The sequence below is a fragment of the Geotrypetes seraphini genome, chromosome 1 (assembly GCF_902459505.1).
Source record: "Geotrypetes seraphini chromosome 1, aGeoSer1.1, whole genome shotgun sequence".
NCBI classification, from domain to species: Eukaryota; Metazoa; Chordata; class Amphibia; order Gymnophiona; family Dermophiidae; genus Geotrypetes; species Geotrypetes seraphini.
The window spans coordinates 227,230,505-227,253,541 of NC_047084.1; the positions used below are offsets into that span (position 1 = coordinate 227,230,505).

A 23,037-nucleotide genomic window follows, 5' to 3' on the forward strand; every position below is an offset into this window, starting at 1 on the left:
TGTGCATGCACTGCTTTCAATGCATATTCATTGGGGAAATCCTGAAAACCCGACTGGATTGCGGTCCTCAAGGAGGGACTTTGAGATCCCTGCTCTATACTTACTCACTTTCAGCCTTAAAGAGTATCTTGCCACTCCTTCAACCCAGTATCTACAACTCCTGAAGTGTAAAAAGTAACCATTTGCCTTAAATAATCTTTTTTTTTTTTGTTTGTTTTAATAAAAACACATTATCCTCTCATTTTATAACAGCTCATCTATTTGTGAAGGGCAAATAGACGCCCATTTCTATCCTACTTTATAAAGATATACAGGTGCCTATGCATCATTCGAAAATACTAAAAACACAGTGGCAATAATTACAGCTACTTTGAAGCTGGGGATATTTGCACTTGCTCGCAAGGTTTAAATGTCTGTGCATATTTCATAAATGTAAATAAAAACTCAACTCTGCCAATGCTCCACCCAAACTCTAACCGCTGAGTATGTCTACATGCAGGTCACACAAAAAAATGTGCTTTGTTATCACCAAGTGCACTATCTTCTAACCCTTTGGTAATTTCAGAAAAGAATAAAGGGGGTGGGATTAGATACCACTTTTTCTGTGTGGTTTTACACAATCACAGCAATTTACATAATTTAGACAGGTACAAATAAAGTGTTAAGTGACTTGCTCAGAATCACAAGGAGCTGCGGTAGGAATCAAACTCACAGTCTCATGGTGCGGAGGCAGCTGCTCTAAACACTAGGCCACTCCATTACCTATGAAAAAATCCTCTAAATTACCAAATTTTATGTGGAGGTAGGTCTTGGTAGGCAGGGGCAGTTAACCTTTTCTTGTTGGAGGGGATCAAGCAAACCATTTTCCAGTCCTGCCCCAAAGCTTTCTAGGTGTTGATGCTGTGTTGGGCAAAGCACAGGTTGGGCCTTAGTCCTAGTGACCCCCCTACCCCCACCCTCTTCTGCTGCTTAGGCTGGTGAGCAAAGGGGCACTGGACTTTTCTGCTTTCCCCACACCCTTCAGATCATTCACCAGCTTTGAGAGGGGATGAGCACAAATTTTGTATTTTTCCAGTAATGCCCAGAGATATAAACCAAGGATGTCTCACTAACAAAACAAAATAACTCACTAATAAAAAAAAGCTGAACGTGTTACAATAGTGGATAGTATTATTAACACAAATTATTTAAAAAAAAACAACCAACCTGCTCCACTAGTCGCTACCCCCAGGGTTCTGCATTCTTCTTGCTGTTCCACTAAGGCAATAGCTTTTTGTCAAAGTAAACAAAATCCTGCCTGGAAAAGGAGCTTGAAAGAGTCTGTGCCAAACCCGTCTTCCAGGCTGGATTTATTTACCTTGATAGAAAGCCATTGCTTCAGTGAAAAAGCAGAATCAATTGCACAGGAGGAGGAGACGGTGGGAAAATACTGGGGGTAAGGACTAGGGCAGCCATCTAAGATTTCATCAGCTAAAGTAAATTATTATGTTTAAGAGACATGCAGACTGCAAAAAGCATTAAAAGCTGAAGAACAACCATGATGCCTCAAATATTAACTTATGTTCTTTGGGATTCTTTCTTGGTCAGCCTTAGTTTTAGAGGCTGAAGCTTTTCTTTTTTTGGTGGTTGTGGGGATTATTGAAAAGTTCTGGATAATATAAATAACAAAAAACTAAGGAAACATAAGGTGATATCTTTTTTTTTTACTGGACTAACTAAATACATTTTTGACAACCTTTAAAAAGAAGAACCTTTGAAAGCTCAGCAAAAAATGTCAGTCCAATACAACACGGTATCACTTTATCTTCCTTTTCATTTTATTTCTATTATCTTTACAGAGGACCAACAAGGCAACCACAGTACTTTATACATAAAAATTTCAGAAAAAGAAACAGTTAAGGGGGGAATAAGTGTTACCTTGCTTAGTGGTGGCTGGCCCTGAAATGGCCTACTAGAGTTTACGTGAATAGAGGGCAGTTTTATAAAACAATGTTTTACCCAAAGAAATAGGCTTTTACCTATAGAAATGCCTTTTGAAAATGATTTCTCAACAACAGGGCAACTGTCGGGCTTGGCTGAAGCTTTTTTGTTTTCTTTTTTCCTTGTGACCCTGGGCAACTCACTTAATCCTCCACTGCCCTAGGTACATTAGATAGTTTGTGAGCCTGCCAGGACAGATAGGGAAAATGCTCGAGCATCTGATTTGTAATCCATTCTGAGCTCCCTTGGGAGGCTGGGCCACAAAATAAATAAATATTCTTAAGGTCTTTAGAGCACCCAATAAAAACTGCATTACAATAGTCAAGCTGCGTTAGCAAAAGAGACTGGGCAGACTTGTACGGTCTGTGTCTGTGTATGGCCGTTTGGTGGAGGATGGGCAGGGGAGGGCTTCAATGGCTGGGAGGGTGTAGATGGGCTGGAGTAAGTCTTAACAGAGATTTCGGCAGTTGGAACCCAAGCATAGTACCGGGTAAAGCTTTGGATTCTCGCCCAGAAATAGCTAAGAAGAAAAAAAAATAAAATAAAAAATAAAATAAAATAAAATAAAATAAAAAAATTTAAATTGAATCAGGTTGGGCAGACTGGATGGACCATTCGGGTCTTTATCTGCCGTCATCTACTATGTTACTATGTTACTATGTAAGAAGTCTAAACATTGCATGTTTATAATATTTTGACCATTTCTAAGTATAACTATATTACCAAATGTCAAGGAGAGGTGTACTATGACTCATTTTTGAATACGAGTCATAGTAACATAGTAGATGACGGCAGATAAAGACCCGAATGGTCCATCCAGTCTGCCCAATCTGATTCAATTTAAATTTTTTATTTTATTTTATTTTTTTTAATTTTTCTTCTTAGCTATTTCTGGGCAAGAATCCAAAGCTTTACCCGGTACTGTGCTTGGGTTCCAACTGCCAAAATCTGTGTTAAGACTTACTCCAGCCCATCTACACCCTCCCAGCCATTGAAGCCCTCCCCTGCCCATCCTCCACCAAACGGCCATACACAGACACAGACCGTGCAAGTCTGTCCAGTAACTGGCCTAGTTCAATATTTAATATTATTTTCTGATTCTAAATCTTCTATGTTCATCCCATGCTTCTTTGAACTCAGTCACAGTTTTACTCTCCACCACCTCTCTCGGGAGCGCATTCCAGGCATCCACTACCCTCTCCGTAAAGTAGAATTTCCTAATTTACGGAGAGGGTAGTGGATGCCTGGAATGCGTTAAGCCTACAGCATTAAACCCTGTCTTATGAAATTGTTCATTTATTATCACGAGCGAAATTCTTCAGCATATGTTTTTTTCAATGTTAGTCCACGTTGGCTCCAGATTACTGGGTTAGGAAGTATCAAGTCCTACAAATAATACATTTTGAAACAGTAACACCTTCCAAGTTATTTCATTCAATTAAGGAGAGCTTTAAATTAATTACCAAACACTCGTGCCACAAATCCCAAGGGAAACTGCGAGGCAAACATGGTGAGAAACCAGGGAGCAGCGTAGAGGCTGGGGCCAATTTCATATTCTTCCAAGTGATCGTATAGATCTCGATGATAGTCGTGAAGCAATCGAGAAAGTTGGTACATTTGGACCTGAGGGAAAAATAATAAGAAGGCATTAGAACATAAAATATGTACTATGTTGGATCAGACCAAATATCCATCAATCTAAGCATCCTTTTGTCTGACAGAAGCCAGTTCAGATCCTCTAAGAAGCATCTGTCAGATGCCAAAGAGTAATTAAACCCATGTTTTGCTGCTCTTTCCAGGAATAAGCATCAACTTTAGCCAGTCTAGTTGGCTCAAGTTCTTCTAGGAACACTTGGCCTGGCCACTTTTAAACCACTTATGCTATATGCCTTGACCACATCCATTTGCAACAAATTCCATAGTGTATTTTTCACTTAACAATCAGGCTTTCTTCAATTAAAACTGCTACCAGTTAACTTCATAAGAACATAAGAAGTTGCCCCCGCTGAGTCAGACCAGAGGTCCATCCTGCTCAGCGGTCCGCTCCCGCGGCGGCCCATCAGGCCTAGTGCCTGAACATTGATCCCTGATTAATTTTATAACTTACCTCTAATCCCATCCCTATAATCTACCTCTACTCTTATCTGTACCCCTCAATCCCTTTGTCTATTTGAAGGAATAATTGTTCCATATTAACCTGTTCCACCCCACTCATAACCTTATAAATATCTATGATATCCCCCTCTAAGATTTTTCTTCTGTACAATAAACAGCCCTAACTTGTGCAGCCTTTACATAAGAGATGTTCCATTCCCTTTACCATTTTGGGTTTTCTCTGTACCTGTTCTAGCCCTTCTAAATCTTTTGAACTGGTGTGGCCACAATAGCACATAATACTCCAGGTGTGGCTGCACCACAGACTTATTCAGGGGCATTACGATATCCTCCATTTTATTCTCCATTACTTTCTGAATAACTCAACATTTTACTTGCTTTTTTGACCACGGCTTTTCACACATTGAATGAGAATGTCTTGTTCACAATGTCTCCAAGATATATTTCCTGGGTAGTGACTCCTAATATGGAACCCAGCATTGTGCTCCTATGGTTAGTATTGATTTTTTTTTTGTCCCTATGCACATATTTAGGTGTCCAAGTCTCCAATCTAACCTGGTTCTTCTGCATTTCCTCATAGTTTATTTTAACTACTTAGAATTTATTTTGTCATCTGATAAATTCACATGTTGCTTCTTTCCCCAGATGATTAATTATATACTGGTCCTAGCACATATCCCCGGGTCAATCCATTTTCTTCTTTCAATTGGGAAATCAACTCGTAGTTGTACTCTTTGCTCACTCTTTCTATCAGTTAAGAATCAATAGTAAGATATTGCCTCCTATCACCCAACATTTTAAATGTTCTGAGGAGTCTTATGAGAGATCTCATCAAATAATAATAATAATAATTTATTGTTTATATACCGCCAAAGCCAAGTTAGTTCAAGGCGGTTTACAATAAAGAAGAGCTGGACATACAGCGAAAAAAAAACCAATGAAGTCTTTGAGTACAATTCAGTGCAGTGCAAAATAGAAGAGCTGGAACATACAGCGAAAAAACAGAAACAAGAAGGCTTTGAGTGCATGACTGTTTGTATAGATTAAGGTAACATTGTAGGGATGGTTTGCAATAAGAGTGAGCCAATAGGGAGCAGGTCGTACAGTGTGGGGTAAGTAGTGAAGGATTTGGGAGATTTTGGTCAAAAGGAAGTAGGTCGAGGAGATTTACAAAGAAGGGTAGGTCATACAGTGTGGGAAAGCAGTGAAGACTTTAGGCATTCCTGGTCAAGAATCGGTTGAACAGATTGGTTTTGATTAGTTTTCTGAAGTTGAGGTAGGATGAGGAGTGCATGATGGTGCTGCTTAACCAGTCATTCTGTAGGCTTGCTTGGAAGGCCAGCGTTCTGTCAAGGAATCTTTTGTATCGGCAGGTTTTTATTGTAGGGTGGCTGAACATGCGTATTCTGCATGTAGGCCTGGTGGAGCAGTCTAGTTTGAAGTGGGAGACCAGGTACAGAAGGGCCAAACCGAGAGTGGATTTGAAACAGAGACAAGCAAATTTGAACAATACTCTTGCCTCCAGGGGAAACCAGTGGAGTTTTTGGTAGTAGGGGGTTATGTGGTCCCATTTCTTTAGGCCGAAAATCAGTCGCACAGCTGAGTTTTGTATGATTCGGAGTTTTTGAATGGTTTTCTTGAGCGACCCCAGATAAATAATATTGCAATAGTCAAGTAGGTTTAGGATGGAGGATTGCACCAGTAAGCGGAATGATGTTGAGTCGAAGTATTTTCTGATGGTTCTAAGTTCCCATAGTGTCGAGAAGCCCTTTCTGATTAAAAGCTCTGAATGCTTATCTAGGGTGAGATAGCGGTCCAGTGTCACTCCTAGGATTTTTATGGTATCGACAATAGGGAAGTTCTGTCCTTGAGGGTTATTGTAGTATCTTTGATTTTGTCATTTGGGCTAGCCAGGAAGAATTTGGTTTTTTCGGGGTTGAGCTTCAGTTTGAACTCTGTCATCCATGTTTCGATTTGTTTTAGAATTAGTGCTAGATGAACCTTCGTCTCTGGGTTCAGGCTTGTTAGAGGCAGGAGTATGATGATATCGTCGGCGTAGATGTAGAATTTGATTTTTGCAATAGATTTGCCAGTGGGGCGAGGTAAATGTTGAATAGAGTGGGGGATAGGGGGGAACCCTGTGGGACACCGCATGGGTTAACCCAGCTGGAGGATTGGATATTGTCGCTATAGACTCGGTACGTTTGTTTAGTCAAGAAGCCTCGGAACCATTTTAGTACTTTGCCTGAGAGACCAATAGTCTCCAAGCAGTCAATTAGGATGGTGTGATCGACTAAGTCAAAGGCGCTGCTTAAGTCTAGTTGAAGGATTAGTGCATTGGAGCCTTGGCTGAATAGGCTCAGGAGGGAGTCCAGTAATGAGGCAATAACCGTTTCCGTGCTGAACCCGGATCGAAAGCCTGATTGGTTGCCTTCAGAAGACCAAAATACTCTCTCTACATCAACCAAATTACTTTTATCCACAAACCTACTGACACCTTCAAAGAATTCTAATATATTAATTAGGCACATGGTTAGAGTTAGATGGGTACTACTTGGTCGACTGCCTAGGGCACACAGGTCACTGGAAGCCCCAAACTTACTTGTGGCTGAAGGAGACTGTCTGCCAGTGGCTTAGAGGCCCCTTCCTAAATCTCTGTCCTGGGCTCCAGCAAGTCTAACACTAGCTTTTTTTTTTTAAACATACCCTCCCTTTTCCAAATCTTTGCTATCTGTTCCCAATTAAGCCATTATCTGTTCATACCAACCAGTCATTTTGTTCTTTATAACAGTTTTCACCATTTCATCTAGCATCGATATAAGGCTCACTGGTCTGTGGTCACCTGGGTCACTCATGGAGTCCTTTTAAAAAACTGGTATTAAGAACATAAGAATTGCCTCTGCCGGGTCAGACCAGGGGTCCATCGTGCCCGGCAGTCCGCTCCCGCGGCGGCCCCCCAGGTCTATGACCTGAAAGTGTTCCCTACCTAACCTAAAATATCCATACCCTATTCGCTCAATGTCCTGTAAGGTACCTCTATCTGTACCCTGTAATCCCCTTCGCTTCCAGGAAGTCATCCAGTCCCTTTTTGAACCCCAGAATTGTACTCTGTCTTATCACCTCTCCGGGAAGCGCGTTCCAGGTGTCCACCACCCTCTGAGTGAAGAAGGACTTCCTTGCATTCGTTATGAATCTGTCTCCTCTCAGTTTTTCTGAATGACCTCTTGTTTTAGTTGTCCCTGCTAGTCTAAAGAATCTGTCCCTCTCCACCTTCTCTATTTTATAAGTCTCTATCATGTCCCCTCTCAGTCTCCGCTTCTCCAGGGTAAAGAGCCCCAGCCTGTCTAACCGTTCGGCATATGAAAGGTTCTCCATACCCTTTATCATCCTCGTTGCCCTCCTCTGGACCCTCTCGAGTATTGCCATGTCCTTCTTGAGGTATGGCGACCAGTATTGGATGCAGTATTCCAGATGTGGGCGCACCATTGCTCGATACAGTGGTAGGATAACTTCCTTCGTTCTGGTAGTGATACCTTTCTTGATAATGCCCAACATTCTGTTCGCTTTTTTTGAGGCTGCTGCACATTGTGCCACCGGCTTCATTGTGTTATCCACCAATACCCCCAGATCTTTTTCTTGGCTGCCTTCCCCGAGTACCCTCCCTCCCATCGCGTAGCTGTACATGGAGTTCCCCTTCCCTATGTGCAAGACCTTACATTTCTCCACATTGAAGCTCATCTGCCATTTTTTTGCCCACTCACTCAGTTTGTTCAGGTCGCTCTGCAGTTCTTTGCATTCCTCAACAGTTCTGACCCTGCTGGAGAGTTTTGTGTCATCCGCGAACTTGATAACTTCGCACTTTGTCCCCGTTTCTAGATCATTAATAAATATATTGAACAGCAGTGGTCCCAGCACTGACCCTTGCGGAACACCACTTGTGACCCCTATCCAGTCAGAGTAGTGCCCCTTTACTCCTACCCTTTGTTTCCTGTCCGCCAGCCAATTTTTGATCCATCTGTGCACGTCCCCTTCCACCCCGTGACTCCACAGTTTCTTCAGTAAACGCTCATGGGGCACCTTGTCGAAGGCTTTTTGGAAATCTAGATATATAATGTCTACTGGGTCACCTTGGTCCAATTGCTTACTTATCCCCTCAAAGAAATGCAGTAGATTTGTCTGGCATGATCGGCCTTTACAGAAACCATGCTGGCTCGATCTCATCAGATTATTTTTTTCTATATGCTCATTGATACCTTCCCTGATCAGTGATTCAGCCATCTTCCCCGGAACAGAGGTTAAGCTCACAGGTCTGTAGTTTCCCGGGTCGCCTCTCGATCCTTTTTTGAAGATCGGTGTAACATTCGCTATCTTCCAGTCCTCCGGTATTACCCCTGTTCTCAAGGACAGGTTGCAAATATGCTGCAGTAGCTCTGCTGTTTCATCTCTGAGCTCTTTCAGTATTCTCGGGTGGATCCCGTCTGGGCCCGGAGCTTTGTCCGTTCTTAATCTATCTATCTGCCTGAGAACATCTTCGAGGCTTACCTCCATGCATGATAATTTCCCCTCTTGATCTCCCCTGAAGATTTTTTCCGGTTCTGGCACACTGGATGCGTCCTCTATTGTAAAGACCGACGAGAAGAACTTGTTTAGCCTACCAGCCACTTCTTTTTCCTCTTTCACCACTCCCTTCCGGTCACCCTCATCCAGGGGCCCCACCTCCTCCTTTGCTGGCTGTTTCCCTTTCACATATCGGAAAAATGGTTTGAAATTTCTTGCTTCCTTGGCCAGTCTCTCCTCATACTCTTTCTTGGCTTTCCTGACTATTCGGTGACATTCTTTTTGATGCTTCCTGTGCTCTCTCCAGTTTCCTTCAGTTTTATCTTTTTTCCACTTCCGAAATGATATTTTCTTGTCTCCTATCACCTTCTTTACTTCACTGGTTATCCATGCAGGGTCCCTCGTCTGATTCTTCTTGGAACCTTTCCTAAATCTTGGTATATATAGGTTTTGCGCCTTGTTTACTGTGTCCTTGAATAGGGACCAGGCTTGCTCCACAGTCCGAGTTTCCTTGGAGCTGTTTCTGAGCTTCTTTCTCACCATTTGTCTCATGGCATCATAGTTCCCTTTTTTGAAGTTAAATGTTGTTGCCTTGGTTCTCTTTCCCATAGGTAGTCCTACTTGCACTTTGAACTGAATCATGTTGTGGTCACTGGTTCCTAGTGGTCCCATGACCTCCACATCCTTTGCGGGTCCTTTCAGCCAATTGAGGATCAGATCCAGAATCGCTGATCCTCTCGTTGGTGCCTCGACAAGTTGTTCCATGAAGCAGTCCTGGACTGCCTCCAGGAACTCCGTTTCCCTTGCACATTTTGAAATTCCAAGACACCAGTCTATACCAGGATAGTTGAAATCTCCCATAACTATGGTGTTTGGGTTCTTGCATTCCCTTCTCTGCTCGGCTACCATTTCTGTATCCTCAGCTTCAGTTTGCCCAGGTGGATGGTAGAACAGTCCCATCTTTATCTCGGATCCGTTGCTTCCTGGTACTTTGATCCACAATGACTCTAGTTGGGCATTTGTCGCTGCTGTGTCCACATTGGTTGAGTGAATGGTATCCCTTATGTATAGTGTTATTCCTCCCCCTTTCTGGTAAGTCCTGTCTTTTCGGTAGAGTTTGTATCCTGGCAGTACTATGTCCCATTTGTTTTCCTCGTTCCACCATGTTTCCGTGATTCCTATGATGTCTAGTCTCTCATTATTGGCCATGACTTCTAGTTCCCCAATTTTGTTCTTTAGGCTCCTTGCATTAGTATACATGCAGTTCAACTCCTGGCATTTTCCCTTCCTTTCTATTTTCCCTTGCATTCCATTCTTCATTCTGTCCCCTTCCTGCCCTGCCAACTCCTGAGTATTGTCTCTTTTGTCCTCTCTTTGTGGTAGATTCCTATTGCCTTCCCCTTGTGGCGTGTTCCTATTGTCCTCCTCCTGTTCCTTCTCATCATCCAGTCCCATTTTGACTTCCCCTTTCAGCATGCTCATCCTTTCCCCCTCTCGCTTCATCTGACTCCCTTGTTTGTTCATAGTCTGTTGCTTGCCACTTGTGTCTTCCCCGTAATCTTTCTCCTCAGTACCCTCACTGGATACTGTTTCCCGAACCGTCGATACCAGGTCGACTGTCGGCTTTCCCCTTCTCCTTAGTTTAAAGCTTGCTCTATCGCTCTTCTGACGTTATTTGCTAGTTGTCTAGTTCCCGCCTTGCTCAGGTGTAGACCATCCTTCTTGAAAAGCTTGTTCTTTCCCCAGAACGTTGTCCAGTTCCTCACGAAAAGAAATCCCTCTTCCTCACACCATCTTCTCATCCATGCGTTAATTGATTGTAGCTCCGTCTGCCTCTTCGTTTCTGCCCTCGGTACTGGCAGGATCTCTGAGAAGGCTATCCTCTGGGTCCTCATCTTCAGTTTCCTTCCTAAGATCTTGAATTGTTCAGTCAGTGCATTCTTGCTGTAGTCCCTCCTGGTGACATCGTTCGTCCCGACGTGGACTATCACTGCTGTCTCTTCCGTCTCTGCTCCTTCCAGGATTCTCTCAATCTTGTCAACGATGTCCTTTGTTCTCGCTCCTGGGAGACAGGTCACTAGCCGATCCTCTCTCCCTCCTGCTATGTGACTGTCAACGTGCCTCAGGATTGAGTCTCCCACCAGGATTGCAGATTTCCCTTCTTTCAGCCTCCGTGTCGGTCGCAGGTCTGTGTCCTTGGTGTTCTTCATTTCTTCCAGCAAGGTTCCTCCGTGGGTATCCTCTACCTTGGTGTCAGATGTTTCTTGTCCTCTGCTCTGTGTGTCTTCCTCATTTCTGTGCTCCTGTTCTTCCACTCTCCTGTAGGCATCCTCGATGAACCTCTCGAGCTCCCTGACCTGTTCCTCGATGTACCTCTCTCGCATGGGGTCTTCGGCTGTCTGGAAGGGGGCTTCGGAGATGTAGAGTCCCTCCAGCTCCTGAGCTTCAGTCGACTGACTTCTCTCTTCAAGCTCTCCATTTCCTGACATCGTCTGCACACATATGACTGCTGCCCGGAGGAGAGGTAGTCATACATGTGGCAGTCCGTGCAGTACACTGGGAAGCTCATCCTTTGGGTTCCTTCCGCTTCCATATTTGTCCGCTCTCTAGGCGTCCTGTTGCTCTTTGCTAGTGTGTTCACTCCTGTGCCTGGCTCTTCCTTACCTTCTTCGTCTTTCGCTTCCTTTTACTTATGCGCTTGTGCTATTTGCCCCTTGTTTACCCTCAGTGGCTGCCTTTTCCTTTAGCTTGTGTTCTCTCTTGAGTTCGCCTTTTCTTGTCCTGCTGAGCTTGTTACTGCTGTCTCTGTGTATGTGTGTGCGCTATCTTCTTGGCCTGCTTCTACCCTGTCTTCTGCCCTTGCTATTGTTCCTTTGATGTGTGGTCCTTCCTGGGCCTACTCCTTCCTTCTTTTCTGGGTTTGCTTCCCTTTTGCTTGTGTGTATACTTCCTTACCTTGCTGTCTTCCTTTCTTGGAGTCCTTGAATATAGTGACCCGGCCTGCCCTTCTTAAAGCCCTTCGCAAAGGCGCTCTTGCTAAGGCGAGCGCCTTTTCCGCTCGCCTTCGTCGCGCGCTGAACGGCTGTGCGCCGTTGGCTTCCCTCCTTCAAGGGGGAGTCTGGGCGATGACGCTGCGCTGACACGGTGGGGGTGGGCGGAGCCTCCTCTCGCCGCTACCCGCTCCTCGCCGCTTCTGAAGCTGGTCTCCGGCCCCTGTCTCCTCTCTCCGGCTCCTCTGGCTTGTCTCCTCTCACTCCTCCTCTCTTCGCCGCTGCTATCACGCGGCTCTGGTTGCCTTCGCGCCGCGGCTCCCCTCCTTCAAGGGGGAGTCTGGGCGATGACGCTGCGCTGATGCGGTGGGGGTGGGCGGAGCCTCCTCTCGCCGCTACCCGCTCCTCGCCGCTTCTGAAGCTGGTCTCCGGCCCCCGTCTCCTCTCTCCGGCTCCCCTGGCTTGTCTCCTCTCACTCCTCCTCTCTTCGCCGCTGCTATCACGCGGCTCTGGTTGCTTTCGTGCCGCGGCTCCCCTCCTTCAAGGGGGAGTCTGGGCGATGACGCTGCGCTGACGCGGTGGGGGTGGGCGGAGCCTCCTCTCGCCGCTACCCGCTCCTCGCCGCTTCTGAAGCTGGTCTCCGGCCCCTGTCTCCTCTCTCCGACTCCCCTGGCTTGTCTCCTCTCACTCCTCCTCTCTTTGCCGCTGCTATTACATTGTCTATCCTCCAGAAGCAGATCTAATAATTAGTTACAGATTACTAGGAGCACATCTTCAATTTGTTATGTTTTGTTACACTGATTTATATATTCTGCCTACAGCTATGTAGTTCAAGGACAGATTATATAAAAAGAAACTAGAGCTATTTGTCTAGAATTACAAAATAATATTCCACAAATTAATCAATTAAGCATTAACATTATATTTGAGTTCCTTTATAACTCTGAGCTACATACCATCAGGTATAGGTGATATGCTATTACTTAAATGTGCAACTGGCCACTATACCTGCTGTATTTACTATTTCTAACTCATTATTTAACCTGGCTGGGATCCATTTCTGTGTTCATGTAATAGAACTGGAGTGGGTTTTTAGCTGGCTCTCCCCACTGAAAGATGCCAAGAGAGAGGTTGAGGAGGTGGTAGAGTTAATAAACTAAGAAGTATGGAAGAAAAATTGCCTTTTGGGTTTATTTTTCTCTGCCTCCCAAAAGCAAACCGATAGTGAGCAAACTAATGGAAACTCTAATCAAACACCAATTGGATAAGATCCTGGATGAGGAGAATCTACAGGATCCCTGACAACATGGATTTACTAAGGGGAGATCATGCCAATCCAACCTGATCAGCTTCTTTGACTGGGTGACGGGGAAGCTGGATATTGGGGAGTCCCTGGACATCGTGTACCTGGACTTTAGCAAAGCATTCGATAGCGTACCACACCGCAGGTTGTAATTTGTAATTTATTTCTTATATACCGCTACATCCGTTAGGTTCTAAGCGGTTTACAGAAAATATACATTAAGATTAGAAATAAGAAAGGTACTTGAAAAATTCCCTTACTGTCCCGAAGGCTCACAATCTAACTAAAGTACCTGGAGGGTAATAGAGAAGTGAAAAGTAGAGTTAGAGGAAAAATAAAAATAAAATAAACATTTTAACAAGACAGCATTGATCTAAATACTTTGGAAGGTAGAAGAGAGGAGAGAAAAGAATAGAAGCATGATGAAGTGATGAAGTGGAGCAAGTAAGTTTAGGTTGCTGAGCAAGATGAGTTCTATAGGATTAGGTGACACATTGACGAAATGGGTTGGGAGCTGGCTTGGAGGTAGGCTCCAAAGGGTGGTGGTGAACGGCACCCCTTCCGAAATGATAGAGGTGATTAGTGGAGTACCACAGGGCTCAGTCTTGGGCCCAATCCTATTCAACATCTTTATAAGAGACTTGGCAGAAGGGCTTCGAGGTAAAATAACATTATTCGCCGATGATGCCAAACTGAGTAATGTAGTGGGCAAATGCACAACAGACGAAGATTCAATGCCCGACAACATGATGCACGACCTACTCCTACTGGAGCGATGGTCTAGGACATGGCAACTCAACTTCAATGCCAAAAAATGCAAAGTTATGCACCTGGGCAGCCAAAATCCATGCAAGTCTTATACCCTTAATGGCGAGATCCTAGCAAAAACGGTAGCAGAACGAGACTTGGGGGTAATCGTCAGTGAGGACATGAAGTCTGCCAATCAAGTGGAGCAGGCTTCGTCCAAGGCAAGACAAATCATGGGCTGCATACGAAGGGGTTTCGTCAGTCGTAAGGCGGAAGTCATTATACCTTTGTATAGATCCATGATGAGGCCCCACCTGGAATACTGTGTGCAATTCTGGAGGCCGCATTATCGCAAGGATGTGCTGAGACTGGAGTCAGTGCAAAGAATGGCCACCCGGATGGTCTCGGGACTCAAGGATCTTCCATACGAAGAACGGCTTGACAAATTACAGCTATACTCGCTCGAGGAGCGCAGAGAGAGGGGAGACATGATCGAGACGTTCAAGTATCTTACGGGCTGCATCGAGGCGGAGGAAGATATCTTCTTTTTCAAGGGTCCCATGACAACAAGAGGGCATCCGTCGAAAATCAGGGGAGGGAAACTACGAGGTGACACCAGGAAATTCTTTTTCACTGAAAGAGTGGTTGATCGCTGGAATAGTCTTCCACTACAGGTGATTGAGGCCAGCAGCGTGCCTGATTTTAAGGCCAAATGGGATCGGCACATGGGATCTATTCACAGGGCAAAGGTAGGGGAGGGACATTAGGGTGGGCAGACTAGATGGGCCGTGGGCCCTTATCTGCCGTCTATTTCTATGTTTCTATGTTTCTAAAGGTAGGAAAAATGATTTTATTTTCAATTTAGTGATCAAAATGTGTCCGTTTTGAGAATTGATATCTGCTATCTATATTTTGCACTATGGCTCCCTTTTACTAAACCGCGATAGTGGTTTTTAGTGCAGGGAGCCTATGAGTGTCAGGAGCTGTGAGGGGCATTCATCATAGCTCCCTGCGCTAAAAACTGCTATCGCGGTTTAGTAAAATGGGAGGGGATATATTTGTCTATTTTTGTATAGTTGTTACTGAGGTGACATTGCGTATTTTAAAGTCATCTGCCTTGACCTCTGAAAAAAACCCCAAATACAAATGATAATTAACATTTTCTCTGCGTACAGTGTGCTTTGTGTTCTTTAAAATTTTATCAATTTAGTAGTGTTATTGACCCATAAATGGCCAAGTCAGTTTAGAAATACTTGAAAATGCATTTCTGAATTACCAGCTTAGAAAGCATTTTGAGATCTCTGTTCACAATGCAGTAATTTAGCTGCTACAGTTTCTAATTTATTTTGCCACTTCAGCTACATTGGTCAAGTATCAATACTATACCTGCAAAATAATCATGTCGGGTCGATACTGCTTCCTCAGACCCATGTCGTACATAAGAAACTTTAACATTTTAAATGCATCCTCCTCACTCATGTGAAGCAATAGGACTCCTGCCACGAAACTCAGGCCCTGGCAGTAACCTACTTCAGGATCCAGAAGGGAGTAGGCCTTCAGAATGTTGTAGAGTGACAGCTGTCCTGCTCCCAGTTGTGCGGAGAAGTAAGGGTGTGTTGGAAAGGTGCGGCCTAAGAAAACAAATGAGGTTTGCATTTCAAACACTGTTTTTTGTGAGGGTTTTATTTTAAACTCTACTATCTAGGCAGTCCAAACAAACAAAAAAAAAAAGAAGCCTTTTGAAGCTGTCTTATCTTTTTATGTCAACTTTTAAGACTAGCATTGCTGAGTAAACAGTGTAAAATCAACTTGCCCTTGGCCCTGTAGGATTATATATTTTTTTTGATAAAAATTAACAATTTCATATAGGTTATTGCTATAGCTCTGATAAAAGACATTGTAAAAACTACTTCTGCTTCAGTAATCGATAGTGGTTAAAAACACATGTCCCTCTCTGCCATGACTATTATATGAAAATCAACAGCGACACCCAATGGTCAACAAAGACACACTAGGGTTAGCAGGCTATATAGGGGATCTCAAACAAGGCAAACCAGATCTATTGACTTGCTAGCTTGTAAGGTGCTATCAACTCTTAATTGAGTCTTAGCAACTTCAAGTTTTTGTGGTGGAATACAGAGTAAATTGCTGGGCCTTTCTTCTGCGCAGTATAAATCTAATGTTGTCGCTTTAAACGCAATCCTCCGCCTTCAGCACTGCCCATCTGCTACTGCATCATTCATCTGACATCTTTACTAAAACCTGTCCGCCTTGGTAGTGAAACTATTGACGGCATAGCTTTTAGCTTCTCAGATACGCACAAGCCCCAGTGGCAGGGCAAGCCCATGTACCATGATTGGACTGCTGAAAAAACTCAGGCCCTGATGCACAAAAGGTTTCTATGCCAGTAAGACTTGTTAAAGTAGTCTTTACTGGCAGGGAAACCCACCTCCCAATGTTCACAAGGGTTCTCTGTGGCTGCTATTGGTTGTTGTAGCAGCCACCGAGAACCCTGTACAAATGCATCCAAGGAGCTTATTAGTATTCTAATGAGCTCCTTGCGATGCACAAAAGGAAACCGCCCCCCATCTATAGTTGTTAGTAATCTGTTTTTAACAAACTATCTAATCAAAAATGAAAGTGACTGACCTCACACACACACAAAAAAATTTTTTTTTTCTCCATTTAAAGAGACCTCAAGAGGCATGAAGTGATAATAGCCACAAAGGCAAATCACCTCTCTAATCCCCATTAAAATATCACAGGACCTCAAAAACCCCTCCATTTTAATCTAAATAATTCAAGTTGTAAGGTCACTGTGAACTTTCATCTGCAGTACAACAAAAATGCTGACAAGGTTGAAACATTGTGAAAAAACTGAAAATATAATTCATTTATCTGAAGTAGCAATTATTATTTCTTCTGCTTCATCTATTCTCAGCACTGGTGGATATTGTCAAAACACTTCAGCGTACTCCCGACATGGTAGCTGTTTCGCATGTCGCTGCATCAGAGTATGATGAACTGTCTTGCTGCCCACACCTTCTAAGATGGTGCTAGGGTGCTCAAAGACACCATTCTTTAAAGCTATGCTATGCAAAGAAAACTCCACCTTCTACAGTTCCTGCATATAGTATATGTAAACTGCTTTGATTTTTACCACAGAAAGGTCCATGATCCTTTACAGTCTCTCACAATAAAAAAAAAGTTGACCATTCAGAATTCAAACCTATCAGCTCAATTGTCTTGAAAAAATAAATCCATGTCTGCTCCCTTTCTAAAAGTTGTCTCTTGAAGTTGTCTATGCAAGATTGTTTAACTTCTTGTTGACATTAGATGTTTATTCCTTATATACTTCTGCTCCTTAAAAAAAAAGCACCAACAGTTTTGTTTACAGCATTGGAACAATGACCCCGTCCGATTTTGGTTCCCACTCAGTTTCTGGTGTCACTGAGTGAGGTAGTCATGACAAAGAACTATTTTTTGTTCAACGGTTGCTTTTACCAGCAAGTGACTGGACTATGAGGCTGGTTTGAAAAGTTTGGTAAAAAAGCAAGCTAAACAATGTAGTTAGTCCAAAGAGTTTCCATTTTTTTTTTCGTATCAAAGGACAAATAACTTATGAAAAAACTGGAGACTTGCTGAACTAAGTGTATAGACCTCAATGGAGACTACATTGTTTAAATTGCTTTTTCACCATACTTTTTAAACCACCCTCGTAGCCGTGGGAGCAGTGTTTGCCCCCAACAGTAGCCAATTTACTTATGGTGATGTTTGAAGAGAATATTCCCGTCAACCTACTCAATCTCAGAACACCACACCATGGAATATATATATATTCCATGGTGTGGTGTTCCGAGATCTTTTCCTTCACTTAGGCATCTATGTGATGTGGTTGACCTTGATTTGAGGATGTTTGAAGAGAAGCATGTATATTCTGCCATTTTTCAAACAAGAGATGTTAGCATCACTTTATTGATGATATTTTTGTTTATGGGATGGTACTAGAGAAGTTGTAAATGGTTTTTTTCATTATTTGAATAGATATCACAATTCAATTAAATTTGAAATGAAAGTTGAACCTAAGGTCATTACTTTTTTAGATGTTCAACTGCAAATGGAATCACAAACTTTTTCCACTACAGTGTTCTGTGAAAACAACTGACAGGAATTCCTTGTTACATTTTCTCTAGCATGCATCCTCAAACATGAAAGAAAGGATACCATATTCTCCATTTTTGAGATTTCGATGTATATGTAGTAATGAGAAAGAATATAAAGCTAAGGATGAAAATTTATACTCCAAGTTTGATCAGAGTGGATATCCATCTACAATAATTAAAAAGGTGGCTACTAGAGCCTTTTTTAAAATCTGTGTGAAGTCCTGTTGGAACAAAAAGGAGATAAAGTTGGAGAATATATTATGAAATGGGCTAACTTTCTTTGTCTGAATCCCGCAAAAGATATGGTTTGGATAGGCTGGAGTGAGCTTCAACAGCAACTCTAGTAGTTGAAAACTAAGGTCAGTACCAGGTAGACTTCTAAGGTCTATGGCCCAGAAATAACAAAGAAAAAAAGACAACTTAATCATGAAATTGTGATTAAAGGGCAGACTGGATGGACCAACAGGTCTTTATCTTCCGTCATTTACTGTTAGAACTAGAGAAATTTTCAGACCCACAATGTAGAAAGTATTATTTGGATCAATGCATGACATGTCAATCCATGAGAGTGGTATATGCGATTATCTGCCCCTGTAGACTACTATATGTGGGGCAGACCTCCAGATCATTATATGTGAGACAGGTAGAACATAAGTCATGTTTAAAGAATACGAGGCCATTGGCACATATAGTTTTGCATTGTATTTCTCAATATGAGTTTGAAGGATTGCAATGTATCATCATAGATCAGCTTTGAGCCTTTGATTGCCAGGGTAATCTGAAGAGAGACAACTTTTACAATTTGCATCATCAAAGCTTTTCTGTTTTTAGTACTATTATAGAAAATCTGTATCAGTTTGGAACCATGAAAAAATATATGGTTTTCCTCCCACAAAATGCCCATGTTCAATGTAGCTCTAATTGTCTTTATTTAAAGACAAATGAAGTGTCTGTGGTAACTTCCCATTTGTTAAACATCACCTCACCTTTCTCCTCCAGGAATGCTGATCTAATGCTGCTGCAGAAGATACCAACAATAATTTTTTTCAGCTATACAAAGCTTTGTAAAACCCAAAACTGTGTGACCATGAAGCATTTTTAAGCTATGTTGCTTCAGTGAGCTTCTCTTTTAATTGGTGGAAAGCCAAAGAAAAGCAGAACACCAGTTTATAATACTGCCATAAAGTGTATTGCATTTCCACATATTCTTATACTCACACACACAAAAATAAGTCTAGAAACTAGAAAAGGTTGCCAAGAATGACAGTAAAACCCACCTCAGGGCCAAGACAATGTAAGACAAACTAAAGGCTAAATATACTGAAGCGATTTCCCCCTTTTGTGTCCATGATCCCTTTTTTAAGGGCTCTCACGAGAAAGGGGAACAGCTTCAGGTGATAAGGTCAGGTCAGTGATTCCCAAATTCATCCTAGACAAACTCCAGGCAGTCAGGTTTTCAGGATACCCACAAAAAATATTCATGAGATCTATTTGCATATATTGCCTCCCTGATAGGTTTTCACAATGAACAATCATGAGATAAATTTGCATATCAGTGAGGTAATATATGCAAATTGATCTCATGAATATTTTTTTGTGGATATCCTGAAAACTTGACTTGAATGAAGGGTTAAGTGGTGCAGTGGGAAATAAATTCATAAAATATATTTAATTGTGCAATTGTGATTAAAAATGTTTTATTAATAATAATAACTACTTTATTTTTCCATACCGCCATAGTCAAATGACTTCTAGGCGGTTCACATTTAAAGAAGGCTGGACAATCAGCGAATTACAGAATGCATGAAGAGAAATGTTACATAAGAAATTGGAGTTACAAGGGGAAGGAATATATAATAATAATAATAATAATTTTATTCTTATATACCGCCAAAGCCATGGAAGTTCGAGGTGGTTTACAGCAAGAAGCGCTGGACATAATGAAAGAATTGGAAAGCTATATATACATGAGATATTGGAGGTACTAGAGAGATTACATCAGGGTTTGCAGTGGGGAATTAACATAGTGAGAGAAGGTCATCTGTTTAGGCAATGAATTTGTCGAATAGAGTGGTTTTAATTGATTTTCAGAATGCATTGTAGGTCTGTTTGGCTTCATTTATGCAGTTTCCCAGACAGGATTGCTGTCTGTCTGCTTGGAACATGAAGGTTCTGTCCAGGAACGATTTGTATTTGCAGCCTGTGATCTTTGGGTATGCAAAGATGTTTTTGTTTCTGGTTGTTCGTGTGGGGTTGTGTAGAATGAAGTATGCTTGCAGGTAGGAAGGTGCTAGACCCCAGACTTGTTTGAAACAGATACATGCAAATTTGAACAGTATTAGCACTTCCATTGGTAGCCAGTGCAATTTTTTGTAGTAGGGGCTAATGTGTCTTTTTTTTCTCAGTCCGAAGATTAAGCGAACTGCAGTGTTCTACACTAATCTCAATTTTTACTGTTTTTTGTGGGATGCCCAGGTAGACGATGTTGCAGTAGTCCAGGATGGACAGGATCAGCGACTGCACCAGTAACCTAAAAGATGTTGTGTCAAAGTATTTTTTAATAGTCCTTAGTGTGTAAAAGCATTTTTTTCACCAATAAGTTTGTGTGGTCAGCCATGGTTAAGTGTGTATCAAGTGTGATAAGAAAAATTGTATAGAATACTGCTCATACTGGACAATACATATCAGTATTGGAAGCCCAACAAACTTGAAGGGCTCTGGCCTCAGAATCGGAGCCTACGCACAGCAGTGAATCACAAACTGAGATGATCCGCGTAGTTATACAGCTCCTGCTCCAATCATTGGCCAGTAATTAAATTTTTTTGAAAATTTTTTTAAAGCAATTTAATAAAGCTAAAACCCTTCCAAACTTTAAAGGGATACTATGCATATGTAGTAGCCAGGATTTGAAAAAATGTGAGACCAAAAAGACTTATCTCAAAACTTGACTTGTCTTTATAACATGTTCAGTCACCAGTGTCTATTTGCCTACGCAGCCACGTTTCGCGGGAATTATTAACATCCGCTGCGTCAGGGCCACCAGGACATTCAAAATCACAGGCTCACGGGTCTGCTTTTGGCCAGTCTCTGGAATCCCCTTTACAGGGTTTGTCTGCCACGGTGAGATTCCTCCCTGGGTTCTCAATCCCCCTCCTGCTAGGTTGTCTCCAGGATGGGGTCCTGGCTTGAGGCACCTCTCCTCCCTGGGACACCTGATTGGTGTTCACTGAGGATGTTAAATTTGTCTAATGAAATGCAGCCCTAATATCTAGCCTTTAGTTTTCGTCTTACCTCGTCTTGGCTCCAATGTGGTCTTGCTCTCATTCTTGGCACCCATTTCCTAGTTTCTCCAAATGTTTCTGTTTCCCCCCCCCTTTTTTTGTTTGAGTACAAGAATGTATAGAAGCACAATATACTATATGATGGTGTTATAAACTTAGGGATCAAGTTGCAGTCCAATACTTCTCATGCACTGATTGTCTTTCTAATCTAGGGTATAGTTATTGAAGTAGAATCGAGGAAGGCTCTGCTCTCCTGACTAGGATGGATACTCTGAAGAAGTTGCTCTTGTTGGTTACTCCTGGATCAGTGCACAAGTGGACTCCTTATCTCTAACACAAGAGCAAAGAATGTTAACTTCCTTCCCCTGCAGTGTTCCTCAGGGAGCAGGTGAGCCCCAAGTTGCCTTTACCCCAACTTTTAATGGTAAAACCCTGTTGCTCCCCCCTGGGGTTCCTTGTTACCTTATAAAACCCTTCTCACATAGGCCAGAATATGCAAATAAATTGTGTTAGGGACCTTAGTGATCCCTATGCATATGGCCAAGGTACTTAGTATATCTCATCTTAAAATAATAGCTTTGGTCCTATATTCTGTGAGATTTCAAAAATATTTTAATTCTTTAATTTTGCTTTGCATATTACATTGTCATTATGTGATCTGTGTACTATTCAAAATTCAAATTTATTGTTAAGTAGATATTAGAATATTTCTTTCCTAAAGTGAAAGTGTTCCTTGACAGCAGTACACTTCTATGCATCTACTGTGAAAGTGTTCTGTGGGTGGCCTTTGTGACTAGGATTGAATATTAAAGTTGCAATTTCCATTGAACAAAATATGAGCTGAACTTTCTACATTAGTCATACCCACAGAGACAAAAGGGTTCAAGTTCTAAGGCCAGTTAAAAGGTGACGCTTTATTTCAACATCTTTCTTCAAAATATGTTGCATGAAAGGGGAGAACAAGAAGAGAAACAAGATTCAAATCCAGAAGTGTATCAATATATACAGGGATCTTCTCGTACACTATACAGATTTGATGCGCCCAAATTAAGAATGTAGAAAGATTCTGGCAAAAGTGTACTGGAGAACGTTGGTGAATAAATATAAACACATAAAGTTAAAAAATACACCATTAAGGGTGCACAAGGCAGACAAATTGTGTAGCAAATTTAAAATGGCGAAGAATGATAAAAGTTTCCTCACCTTTGTGGATGGTGTCATTTTTCTTTTCCATTTCTATCGTGTTTCTTTCATAAATTCTTTCTTTAAATTCCTACTTTTGTCATTTTACTGTTGCCTGGTTTTCCCTTTCTTGTAGCTCTTCCCTTTCCCCATTGTCTTCCCTCAAGTCTAATTTCGTCTCTTATCCCTCTCCCCATAACCTTTCTTCCCTATCTCCCGTCATGACGTCCAATATTCTTGTTTTATGACTACATCCTTTTTGTTTCCTCTCCTTTCACATAAGATCCCCTCCCATCTTTCTCTCTCCCTGAGAATTACTCTGCCATATCACCTACTTACTGAGGGGTATGACACCCAACTCTATACCATTTCCACTTTGAGTTGAGCTCCTTAGGCCAATGCTATTTCCTCTCTTGTGCCATGACAGGCTGCAGGTCTGATTTCCTTGATCCCATACTATCGCATGTCTTGACGAATAAAGCAAAAGCTCATCCTGGAATAATGCTAAAAAAATGGTTTTAAATTAAATAATCTCAACATTGAATTTGGATTTAGATTACAGTTAAGTACTGCTTTAATGCTACACACGAAGACTACGAGAAGCTGCTTTAAAAACCTACTATCCTGCTCCAGCCTAACCCAGGGACTCAGTGGCATTGCTGTGTGGAGAGTCCATGGTTAAATCAAAGATTGTACTTCCTGCACCCTTTAGTAGGCAA

General features: G+C 42.2%; 1 protein-coding gene across 4 annotated transcripts in view; it reads right to left on the reverse strand.

Moving 5' to 3' along the window:
- TBC1D1 (TBC1 domain family member 1) overlaps positions 1-23,037 on the reverse strand; it is a 322,295-nt gene that overhangs the window by 61,361 nt on the left and 237,897 nt on the right. For 3 of the 4 annotated variants that reach the window (XM_033947569.1, XM_033947546.1, XM_033947552.1), the window contains 2 exons: positions 15,079-15,323; positions 3,444-3,603 (listed from right to left, as the gene is read on the reverse strand). In XM_033947569.1, coding sequence (XP_033803460.1) covers positions 3,444-3,603; positions 15,079-15,323 — 405 coding nt within the window. The remainder of the gene's footprint in view (positions 1-3,443; positions 3,604-15,078; positions 15,324-23,037) is intronic. The other variant, XM_033947560.1, reaches the window with a different exon arrangement.